Source organism: Tamandua tetradactyla, chromosome 17, assembly GCF_023851605.1.
Source record: "Tamandua tetradactyla isolate mTamTet1 chromosome 17, mTamTet1.pri, whole genome shotgun sequence".
NCBI classification, from domain to species: domain Eukaryota; kingdom Metazoa; phylum Chordata; class Mammalia; order Pilosa; family Myrmecophagidae; genus Tamandua; species Tamandua tetradactyla.
This window is the reverse complement of record NC_135343.1, coordinates 75,184,835-75,196,996: the sequence shown is the minus strand read 5'-3', so window position 1 is coordinate 75,196,996 and position 12,162 is coordinate 75,184,835. Positions and strand designations below refer to the sequence as shown.

The 12,162-nt window shown below is 46.0% G+C and overlaps 1 protein-coding gene and 1 long non-coding RNA gene across 8 annotated transcripts in view; one reads left to right on the top strand and one right to left on the bottom strand.

Annotated features, from left to right (window-relative positions):
* The first annotated feature begins 16 nt into the window (after nt 1-16).
* On the top strand, nt 17-11,524 carry LOC143661402 (uncharacterized). Of its 6 annotated transcripts, none has more exons than XR_013164557.1 (9): nt 17-57; nt 441-486; nt 4,224-4,320; nt 4,434-4,546; nt 5,933-6,165; nt 6,601-6,690; nt 6,838-6,978; nt 9,856-10,216; nt 10,969-11,524. It is a non-coding gene; the product is annotated as an uncharacterized LOC143661402 (long non-coding RNA). The 6 variants fall into 6 exon arrangements; XR_013164552.1 differs by having other exon boundaries at nt 6,541-6,690; XR_013164554.1 differs by lacking the exon at nt 4,434-4,546 and having other exon boundaries at nt 6,541-6,690.
* Nucleotides 2,305-12,162, bottom strand: part of RASA3 (RAS p21 protein activator 3) — a 235,278-nt gene continuing 225,420 nt past the window's right edge. For both annotated transcript variants that reach the window (XM_077134966.1, XM_077134967.1), the window contains exons 22-24: nt 11,078-11,181; nt 4,132-4,315; nt 2,305-3,848 (exon numbers count right to left, since the gene is read on the bottom strand). In XM_077134966.1, coding sequence (XP_076991081.1) covers nt 3,773-3,848; nt 4,132-4,315; nt 11,078-11,181 — 364 coding nt within the window. In that variant the 3' untranslated portion in view covers nt 2,305-3,772. The remainder of the gene's footprint in view (nt 3,849-4,131; nt 4,316-11,077; nt 11,182-12,162) is intronic.

Here is a 12,162-nt window from a genome sequence, read left to right as displayed (position 1 = left end):
AGGTCAAAGGTTAACTCAGTCCCAAACCCAATGCAGCCAACATCTTTCATTTTGGCAGTGAGTTCTCAACTTGGTACTCAGTTGCCCAGAGTCAAAGACAGCCTACTCTAATTTAAATAGCTTCAATTGTTGGAAGAGTCCACAGAATCAAACGCATGGAAGGCAGAAAGTTTAGGAACACTTTTTTCTCTTCAAATAAGTAACTGATAGGTTGTCTTGTAAAAGAAGTGGACATATATTGGTGTCTCCAAAAATCCAACTAGGCCTGTCTGTTGGGAGTTATTGGGAGAGAGGTTTTCCCTTAATCTGCCATTACTTAGTCCACTTCCTTCTTTATACCAGTCCTTCCATTCCAATCTCTTCCTGGTTCCTTCCTCTGGAATAACTCCAATTTGGCAATGATCCTCTTGCTCCTTTTTTTTTTTTTTTTTTTTTTTTAGCATGAGCAGGCTCCGAGAATATGAACCCGGGTCTCCAGCGTGGCAGGTGAGAACTCTACCACTGAGCCACCATTGTACCACCCTCCTCTTGATCTTAAATCTGCCCCCCCCCCCCCCCCACTCTTCTGTTTCCTTACCTTGCAAGTCTTCTTGGTTAACTTTGGTACCTGTGCTCCTGGGCTCAGACTATTGGCAGGATACTCACCAGGCAGCATGCTGGTTCCTTCTTCCATCCAACCCAAGCCTGGCTCTGACACACCTGGATGCTGCCTCCTAACTGCACTTCCAGCCTGATACATGCTGTTCCGTCATAGCTCCCACAGCTGCCCGGGGCCCAGAGCATAAGGGAACTGGGAACCCTGGTGGGGCAGGGTTTGGATTTTGTTTAGCATGAAAAAAAATCACTGAAAGGATTGTCCCTTCCCCTCATCACACAGCCTGTTTTGTGGAATGAGGTCAGGTAAGGAAAGGTGAGGGCCCGGTGGGCATGGGGAGTGGGGAGTGCCTGGCTGCCCTTGGGAAGCAGCCCAGCTTAGGTCCTGCCTTCACCACTGCACCTGCTGCTCCCTCAGAAATGCGGGAGCCTGGTGTCTACCAAAGCCGCATCCCCTGATTTTTTCTTGAAACAGGGCTGACTCAGGTTGGGATTTTTCAAAACTTTAAGTGTAAAGCACATGAAAAAAGAAAAAAAGAAATTAGAAGATGCATTAAGTGTCTTTACTGTTTCATAATCTCTGGAGGTAGGGTAGGGGGGTCTCTGGCCAGAGAAGCCCCGCTTTTCATGTTTAGCTCCTTCCGTCTCCTGCCCCCTTCCCCAACTCTCCATCCCCCTCCCCGCTAAGAGGGAAAACAACTGTGTGCCTAGAACACAATGTTCAAGCTCCCTTCCACCTCCCAGACAGGGCCAGAGGCCACTTACCCAGAAAGACACTCTACTCTGCGGTTTCTTGCCTCATTTGAAGAGCCACCTCTCTGTTTCTATTATCACCACTCTTCATCTTGCCAGAAAGAGTTGCCTCTGTGCATTCTGGTTCTCACAAGCCCCTGGTCAATGGCAGGGTTTCTCAGAGATGGTGGCAACTGACAGAGCTGGTCTTTCCAGTCCTCTCTGAGGTGAGCCCCTCATCTCCAGCCCACACGAGCAGTTCGCCAACAGAACATGATCCCCATGTCCAACACACCTTGCACGTCCCTCAGTAGTGTGTGACCCACACTCCCTCCTGGAGACCTCAGGGCTGTTTATAGCTCCAACCCAAAGCCCCACAGCTCAGTGCACAGGCCCTTCGTCCGGCTTTACCACCTCCCCCACCTCTCCCTGCGCACACATTCAGCACCCCCACCCCACTACCCCAACTGTATAATTACCAGCAGGCACCCTTGAAAAACCAAGCCACTCCTCAAAAAGAATAAAACATCTGCTTTAATTGGCCAGTAAAATACATCGCAAATTATTAGTATTTTATAAACAGAAATATGAAGTTACAAATCCATGTTAAAAATTTCGGTTCAGTGGCAGCCTAATAGCTGTGCGTCCCAAACTTTTTTTTCTGCCACATTTTTCTCCACTATTGTCTGTGTGCGTGTGTGTGACAACAAATAATGTTACTATCTGCCATCTAGATTAGGAATCTGACCTACGGGTTTTCCAAACAAGAACAGAGAGAAATCATTACAAGGATACACTGTACTATTTATTTAAACAGTGCTTTCCAGACACCAGCCTGCCGACCTGCACACTGCACCCTTGTGAGGAGACCCGACTTTGGAAAAGGTTTCTTTTTAGCCAAGAGCTTGGGGGCGAGCTGAAGATGGTTTGACTTGGCCCCTCCTTTTTTTTCTGGTTCTATGTGACATCCCCCCCCCCCCCCCCGCTTCCGCACCTTCCATCCCCAACCCCTGATTAAAAAGCAACCCCAGCAGCTGGCCTGCTAGGCTGCTAGAGCTCCCAGAGCTTCTTGGGAGTCCTCATGGAGATGCAAACAAAACATTGCTCATGGGTCCCCAAGACCACCTGGAGAGGATGCATATTTCAAGCTGACAGAATTTCTTACCTTCTTCAATTTCCTTTTTTTAAGACCTTTAATTGAGATACGTGATCCACTCCCTTTTTATTTGCCCTACCGTGTCACCCACTCCTTAATGAGTGTAGGTTTTGATGTTCTGAGTTACTTTTATATCAAAGAGCTAATTAAAAACGGTCTCTTAAAAACATTAAGAAAAACAGCTTGAAAAATGCATGTTTCTTTTTAAAAAGACTTCCCCAAATTTCCACAAGTGGTGACAACCTATGGATTCTAGTTTTAAATCCCATTCACCATCAAAGCAGCCTTGTGCTTGGAGTCGGGGATACAGCAGAGACTCATGAGCCTCAGTCGGCCTGACTCCCAGAGGCTGGCGGTGGGAAACGCTTTTCAGAACAGTGGGCGAGGCAGGGATCCTATGCCCTGCTGAGGCAGCTGCAGCCATACACGTGGATTCAAGGCTGAAGAATCCACACCCTTCCCTTACCCGGTTCTTGATCATTTCAAAGCCATCTTAAATCCCAACACAAGCCAAAAGGCTGGGAAATCTTTGCAGAAGGAAGCCCATATACAAAAAATATCAAGTGCATGCTCAAACTTGGATTTCTTTGCACTTCCACACATCCCAGGCACAAAACTGATCCTTCAGCGGGGAACGAAACCAACATGGAAAGACTGAAACCAGGCCATCTTCCCCAGTCTGCCCCTTGGCAAGAAAGGACAGCAGGCTCATAAGGAAAGAATAATACTTTAACGTCACCAAATGTGTTAAAAGTGTTGAAAGCAGAGTGCCTAAAGGGCTACCCAGGTGCAGGACAACTGCACAGAGACTGGCAACAGCAGAACTGCACATGGAACAAAAGTACTTGGCTCTATAGAGTAATGCTGTCTCGTTAATCAACTCAACAAGGGCGTACTTGGTTTCTCTAGGGGGGACGGACTGCCAGGGTGTCGCCATGGTCAAGTCCATGCATCCTGATCATTGAACTGATCACTAGATTCCCAAGAAACCAAAGCAAAAAAAAAAAAAAAATGACAACACACATGCCAGAAAGGCAGAGTCTGGTCACCTGTCAACGGCAGATGAATAAAGTGCATAGCAACTATTGTAACAGTTCTTGGAGAGAGGAAAAGACAACACAAGTCTCAAAAGTTTCATAAGCTTGACACTTATTATCTATAGAATTGGATGAAATGTGAATTCCCTTTTCTTGCTTGCTCTGTCCTCTTCTTTTCTCACTCTTTTCCTTTCCAAAGATTTTGGCCTTTCTTGTAAAACTCATCAGTGCCTCCTGGGACATCCTGCAGGCTTCAAATGGAATGAGTGGAAACCTCAGACTGCTGTCTGATGTAGCTTTGGAAACTCTTGTCTCCAATGGGGTGTTCCCTAAAAAGGTAGGGAGAAGGGGGGGAAAAGAGAAAATGAGGTGCTGACCCACCGGCATGTTGGCAGGGGCTGTCTGGGTGCTGCCACCAGGTTGTCCCTAGTACTGCCCAGCACCATCCCTCCTCCACGCCAGGTGACGCTCATGCATACGGGGCTTACAAGTTAAACCCACCCCATCCAGGAACTCCTTGCAGCCATGCCCCAGGCTTTCCCACATCCTCGCCTTGATTTCCCACACCATCAGAATGGTTGTCCAGGGGTAGATATAACGAACCACACTCACTGGCTCCCATATTTTGTCTTCTTGAATTTATCCCTTTTGTATTGGGCGTGCTCTTGCTCCAAAGCGCCAACCCCAGCGATGATTTGCTTTAGTGTCTTGTAGGTCTCTTGAGGATCATCAATGATGAACGTTGAATACTCTTCCTGCTCGGGTCCATCGTAGACGGATTTGCTCCCGCAGGCCTCTGAAGTAATGAAGAGAGAGGGAAGGGGAGATGTCAGTGGCACCGGAGTGGGGGAGGGTAGTGGGGAAAAGCTAGAGACTTTGGGTACCTAGAAACTCATGTTCGTTTCCACTTTCAGTTCTCAGTGATATCACTCATCCTCATCTTTGCATTTTCCTATTCAGAAGAAAAATGCAGAGGCTCCTGGCTTGTAACTTCTGCTCTTCCAAAGCAACCTCCTTCAAGAAAGAGGTTGGCCCCTTATGTAAATAGCAGACAGAAACAGAAAGTCATCCCAGCAGACAAGTCATGCCCCAATTTAATGAATCCTGGAATGAGCACTAATGTTTGTTCTTGGGAAAGACTTCAGGGAGCTAGAAGGCCAAGGACATGGGAATGGAGCACTCTAGCTTGTGCCAGCATTTTTGGGGTGCTGGGGACAACTTCTGAAGGGTCTAATGCCCCAAAGCACTCTATGGTAACAAAGGGCAGAGCCACACAGACACCAGCCCTAATCAACCCTTCTCACCAATTAACCTGCTCCTCAGTCCACTCACCACTCAGCTGTACCAAGTCAAAACTAAAAGCAGAAAAAGAAGTCTCAATACCCGTAACACTGGGCTAGGTTGGTTAAAGGGCCTTATGATAATCTCAAAGAATCCGTCTGGGGAGACTGAGCCCAATAAATATTACATCATACAAGGGAACTGCCTTAGCTCTGACACTACTTCATCCACCAGTATTTATTGAGAACATACTACATGCCAGGAATTGCTCTTGGCTCTGGGGAGACAGCGGTGAACAAGGCAGACAGGAATCCCAGTCCTCATGGAACCACCTCTCACCCACACTGTGGGAATGCTTCCTTAGGATCTCTTGCCTTCCTATCACCCCCTTCTCCAATCTGTCTCCACCTTCTCACCAGATTTAACTTTCCAATTGGATCAGGTCACTGCCCCTGCGGAAAACCATTCTGTAGCTCTCCTGTCATTAACAGGAAAGCATCCAAATACTTGAGCTGGGTCCCAGAGTTCTTCCTGATCTGTCCTCAGCATATTTTCCCAGCCTAGGGCTTGTCAAGCCCCAGCATGTAACCCCAGGGCCCAGGTCCCAAAGTCTTGTGATTCTGAGGTTACACCCCATGCCTCCTTCCTCCCTGCTTTTGCTCATGCTGTCTGCTCCATCTGGCTTGCACTTTTCCATAAAGACTTGATGCAAGTGCTAAGAGCTACCTCCTCTGACTCACTCCCTCCAGCAGTCAATCACTTCTTCTGCTGGGCTCTTGGCTCTTTAGCTAAACCACAAATGACATTCAAAGCTGCTCCACTGCAGACAAGTAGTTTTCCAGGACTGTGATCCTATCTCATATAGGAACACAGTGGTTCATGCAAAATTTATCATACTACATATGATGATTTTTATTATTTATTTACTTGCACGGGCAGGCACCGGGAATTGAACCCAGATCTCCGGCATGGCAGGTGAGAACTCTGCCTGCTGAGCCACTGTGGCCCACCCCATATGATGATTTTTAATGAACTGATCAGTGCATTGGAGGAGTTTTAGTCCACTCTTCTTCTGCAGGATATGGGCATCTTATATCTTTATCTATCTATATCCCTTCCCTCTCTCCTCCAGTAAAGGCACCTCTCTTCCTTGTGGGCACTGCTTTGCCCCCATTATCCATGGCATGTGTTGGGAGGAGTGTCCATGTGATAAGGACCCAGAAATTAAGATAAGTCATCTTCCTGGCCTGGGGTGGTCCAAGGAGTTAGGTGCCTACCCGAAGTTGAACCAACCAAGTTTCTTCCCTGAAATGTAAAGAAGTTGGAGTAGGAGTCAGGAATTCTCGTTCCTTGAGGCTGCTATTGGTAAGACGGAAGATTGGGAATGTCTACAACCATTCTCAGCCTTCCTGGGAGCCAGGAGGGAAGCTGTCTGTGGGAGGCACATGGAGAGAAGCAGGAGTGAGAGAGATGGGGAGGTGGAGAAAAAGAGAAGAGAAAGCAAGGAAGAGAGAAAGACAATCACATTGGGATATAAAGGGAAAGAGTTGATGATACCCTCAAGCCTGTGGAATGAAGTAACTGTGCCCAAGACCAGTTCCAGTGTCCTTTTCTTAAGCAATTCTGAGCACACTTCCATCCACTGCACTCCAAAGATTTCCACTTCAGCTCTAGAGGTTCAGAGCACAGGCTCTGCAGCCAGCTGCCTGGGTTTAAATCCTGGCCTTTATCTCCCTCCAGTAGACTGATGTTAAAGCTTCTCAACCTCTTTAATAATCCACGGCCTCATCTGTCTCAAAGGGGATAAGAAGAGCTCCTACATCCCAGTGTCACTACGAGAACTAAGGGGGAAAATCTATGAAGAGTGTTTTGCACTGCGCTTGGCATACGGTGCGCCTCGAAAAAGGTTAACTCTTTATTCTTATCATTATCACTATCTTATCATCACATAAATTTCCAAGGCTCAGTTTATTTTCTTTATTTCCAATTCAAGAAGTCTCCTAATACATCTCTTAATATTTATTTGAAAAATTACAGGTCTGTGCTTCTATCATTTGCAAAGGAATACTGAGGGGATTTTAAAATTTCAAAGAGAAAGGCCAGATTCCGTGGACAAAGATTCTAAAGGGCACTATGACTTGAGAAAGACAGAAGGCTCCAATATGAAATTCTGAGCAGGTAATCTTGGACATTTCCTGGAGGAATAAAAGGGCAAAGGAGGAAAAAAAAAGAGGTAAAGAACCCAGTAGGGCATCACACGGTGCTGTCTTGTGGGCTCAGCTACCTTCCTCCCTTCCTTCCTGAAGTCAGAGATTATGGTCTCCAGAACCACACTGTCTGACTTTCCAGCCTACACACACGACTTGAATTGTAACTGTATGACCTTGGGCAAGTTACTGAAATTCTCTGTGCCTCAGTTAACTCATGCAGGAAATGGGTAACAGGGCTGACCTGAGAGGGGGCCTGGGTCAACCCCTGGAAAGTTCTGGGACCATGCCCAGTGTTTAATTGGTGTGCACAAGTGTTAGCTGTTGTTATGAAAAATGGGAGGAGGGGTACGGGAGTGTCACAAGCCTATATGGACAGGTCAAGAGGGCTAGAACCCCAGAATACATTGATATTTGTGAAAATTGTTGAAGGCAACCCCAGACACACAAAAGACAAGATTATTCTTTTTACCGGGAAAGGCTGATACAGTGTTGACAGAGAATAGCAAGAAGGTGGCACTGCCTGAGTCCCATGTGGTTTAAGCATCATCATTAAAGAGAATGACCCATGGCTCAGACGGTTAGAGTTAGAGTCACTGAAGAACCAAGGACCATGATAGGAGGGGCTGACAATAGTGACAACAGGGATAAGGACAAAAAGAGCAAGAGCAGCTAAGATTTGTCCCTTGCTCAGTTCCAGGTAATGTGCTAACTGATTCATGTAGATTATTCCAATTCATCCTCAAACTTACCCTACTGTGTTGGTACTATTACTAGTTCCATTTCACCGAAGAGGAAATTATGGTTTAGCTTGGCTGAGTCATTTGTCCCATTTGTCACATAACTGATGGATTTGACTCAAGGTAATATGAGTCCAGTGCTCTTTAATCCCAGATGAATCACATCCCAGGGCACCAAACAACGTGCGGAGCTGAATGAATAACTGCTAGAATAATCTGTGAGCAAGGACAGGGAATGGGGGAAGGTATCCTAAGACTAGTGATAGAGGCAAGTCTTTTTAATTTTGAAAATATGAAGATGGATCCCATCAATTATATATAAATTGAAAAAAATCTTGAAAGAGATTAAACAGTGAGGGCTTAGGGAGGAAATAAATTAAACTAGCATTAACTAAAATAAATCATGATAAACTGTATTTCCTCTTTGGATAGAGTTTATAAAACTGAGGGTTTAAGGGAATGCTGGCGGATGCCAAGTTGATTTCAGTAAGGTATCTCATTCACTTTTACAAAACATCCTCATGAACAAGATGCAAAATTATAGAGTAGAAGATGGAAGAGTGAATTAGGTGATTTGTACTGATGACTGTAGTGTCCAAGCATTGAATGGATTGAGGTATACACACAAGTATATAATTTTGGACTAGGGAAAGAAAGCATGCTTACAATGGGAAAAACATCTAACAGTACGGCTCTTGGGAAATAGTAGTCACAAAAATCTTAATAGAGTGTAAAGCTGAACCTAACTTTGGTATTGCTTAGCTATAAAATAGCAGGACTAAATCAAATTTCTGGACTTAGATGAAAAGAGAGTGAATTGTAAAAACAGTCACACCTTTTGGCTGACCGCACTCTCACGATGAGTTAAGAGTGTGAAAAAGGATGAGTACTGACCATTTATTTGATAATTACTTGAGACACTGTGCTAGGTCACCCCATCTGATCTTACCAAAATTTTTAATAAGTTGTTAATTTTTAGGCATAGAAACAATGGCTTTGGTGTTCCCTCCACAGTTAGGGATGCTGCCCTTACAGAAAGTTTGTCTGCATTTAGTGCAGTCAACAACACATTGCCCAACATCAGCCCTTAGGACAGGATCTCACTCAGTCCCATGGTGACTGCAACCTGCCTGAAATACTGGGTTTTACTGTCACTGAACACCAAGAGGAATATTGAAGAGCTAGTGCACGCCTAAAAGAGGTTGGTTAGGGGGGACATCCATGCAACATAAGGGAAATAGAGGCAACTAAATATTTCACCATTTCTTCCTGTACAAGTGCCTACAAGAAGCTTTCTATAATATTAAAAGGCTGTCATTTAGGAGGAAAGGACTTCCTACATTGGATGGATAAAAGCCCCATGGGGTTGAGTGTCTTTGGGCTATTAAAACTCTCCTACAACAAAACTATCTGCTTCAGAAAAGCATTAAGACTCTCAGCAGGGGCTTGAACCCTGTTAATGCAGTGACTCCATACTTGTGTGCCTCAATTTCCTTCCTGTGGGGTGAGAAGCCTGAAGGAGATGAGCTCAAATGTAAATAACCGTTTTGACATTCTGTGAATCCATTTTGACAAGACAATTCATATATTGGTAGGAATAATTGGAATGTGTAAGACCCCTTTCCATCTATCCACCCATCCATCCACCCACCCATCCATTCACCCATCCATCTATCCAACAAACAGGTATGAATCCGTGCTTTGTGCCAGGCACTGGGGCAAGTAAGACATGCTCTCTGCTCTCAAAAGGTCAGTTTATTGAGAGTGAATAGATCAGTAATAAGTACAGTCTACTGTGGAACAAGACCAGACCTCTCTGAGGCGGAGAGATTAGGGAACTTTCTGGGAGGAGGTAATGCCTGTGCTGAGGCTTACAGGATAAACAGGTGTTCTCTAGACCAAGAAGGGGGAAAGCATTCCAACTGGGGAACAGCAGAAGCAAAGACACAGGGGTGTGAAACAGAGTGGTGTTTGGAGAAAACCACAAGGCATTTGGTATGGCCGAGGAGGAAATTGAGAGGCAGGAGGTAGTGAGAGAGAAGGCAGCAGGGGTCTGATCACAGAAGGCCTAATCAATCTTGTTACTAAACCTGGCTCTTACATCGCAGCCTCCATCTCTCCAGCTTCCTGGATTCTACTCCCTGCAAGAAGCGGACTGGGAAGAGATGTCATCACCAGAGCTCCACTGTCTCTGCTACCTTGAGGCCTCATGCAGCCCTTGGGCCACAGCGGCAAAGTTCTGTCCTAGAACTTTGAGCCAGTCCCTGTGTTTAGCCTGCGTGGTGGGAGAGAAAGACCCTGCTGGTGTGGTGCATGGTATCTGCATGTGTACACATGTGTGCATGTGTGTATATGTGTGTGCATATGCATAGGAATGGCTGAGTGCCCATGTGTTCATCAGGATGAGTCAGAACTAAGACCCGTGGGCTGGAGACTGGACAGCTGGATAAGGATGGAGCTCAGAGACAGGTAAGGGCCCAAAACCAAAGCAGGATGAAAGTATCTTCCAGGTCAAAGCATGCACCTGACACTTCTGGGTTAGATCAGGAGAGAATAAAAAGGAAACAAAAATCTCTGCTTTACTTCACATTTAGAGTGGGGCATACAGGCCCTGTTGTGCTACTGTTCTAACAGTGGGTCTGATCTCTAACAGATCCCCACGTGGAAACCAATGCAGTATTCCAGTGGACTGTTCTGTCTGCTGCTTCTCTTAAAATATAGCTCAGAATCACCATCCCGACATAGTTTAATTGTTGTCCTATCTGGAATGTTTTTAAAATTGTATAAAGTATGACAAAGACAAAAAAAATTATATGAAATATGTAGCGCAGTTAAATGCCAATGAGACTGGATAGAATATTCTTTAATGCATGCACTAATGGCTGTATGGACACATTCACACACACACACACACACACACACACACACACACAAACACACATCCCTGTGGATACCTCAAAAGGGTAAAATTCTCAGTGTGGACATATAGAGGGTTATTAAGAAATAGGACCTTCTCAAGAATTTGGAAATTTAGAGTTTGCAAGTTAAATTCCATCTTAAAACTATCTATAGATCCTTTTATTAAAGTAGCCTTTCCCCAAATAGTTGTGTAACCTGCAAAAAGCTTTTTCCCATCAGCACTATAAAACAAAAACATCTACATGGTAAACCAGAAATACACCAGACGCTTCAGAGCAAGTTACTTCTCCTTTTCTTCACAGATCTCCGGAGAATGACCCCATGAGCTACCCAGCACCTTGGCTGGGCTTCCCAGAGCTGCCTTACGGGTCCTGTATTTCAAGCTGCTGGACTCTGACTTCCTGTCCTTACCTTGCATTTTCTCCAGTTTATTCATGTATAAGTTAAAGAGAGAATAGATGCGCTCCGTCTCCCGGTCGCCATCGATGTCGAGCTGAATGTTTGCTGGAAGACCACTGTCCAAACGCAGGAACCACAGAAGAGAAAGATAAAAGTGCTTATTTAAAACCACGGTGTTAGCTGTGGTATTCATAATTTACAATCACTAAAGAACAAAGAGATCTGACAAGGTAACCTATCCCAGACCTGGGGTTAGCTGACCAGGAGCGAGGAGTGCTAAATTTCAGGGGGCTGGGACACTTATGTGTGATGTGTGAACTGGTTTACAGGCGTTTAGACAGGACCTGACACAGCCTTGGGGGACTGGAGGCCTGTTACCCACAGATCTGCTAAAACAACAGACAAAGCAGACCTATTGTGCCTGGGAAATAATGACCTAGAATAAACAAACAGCCCTCTACAGAGTGATGTGTCCCAGGAAGGGTCAGTTGTGGGGGGAGGAGCCCGTCGCCCAGGGGACGCCGGGGGGTGATAGGTTGGGGATTTCCCCCCTCCCCCTCCATCCTTCCCCCTCCCCCACTTCCTCTCCTGCTGGTGTGGGATTTATGGAGGTGGCTTCATAGCAGCCCCAAGGGTGGGGGCAGAGGAGATGTGCTTCCCTTCCTCCCCTGAGGCTGGCATCTGAGTGAGCACACGGAGCCTATCCTGGGAAGAAGCACCCCGGGTGGTCTCAGAAGAAACCAGGGGGAGGGGTTTGATCCCACAGACCCCTGGGCTGGACCCTGCTCCTCCGCCTGTTGCCCGTGTGACCTGACGAGCTACTTCTCTCTGAGTCTCAGCCTCTCCATTTGCAAAACCATGGGATGAAGTTCCCACCTCAAAGGGCTTTGTGCCAAGCTCTTACTACACTCTTGGCTGAGTGCTGGTGTTCCTTAAATCATCAGCATTATCAGTATTTTTTTGTTGTTATCGTCATCTTTTGCCCAAGTCACATGTCATATAACCAGAGGGCCAGGCCAAGTGTCCCAGAGTGGCTTCCTGGGCTCAGGCCTCTTCCTCGGGACAAATAAAGGCAACCTTGAGCCACTAAGAAACTT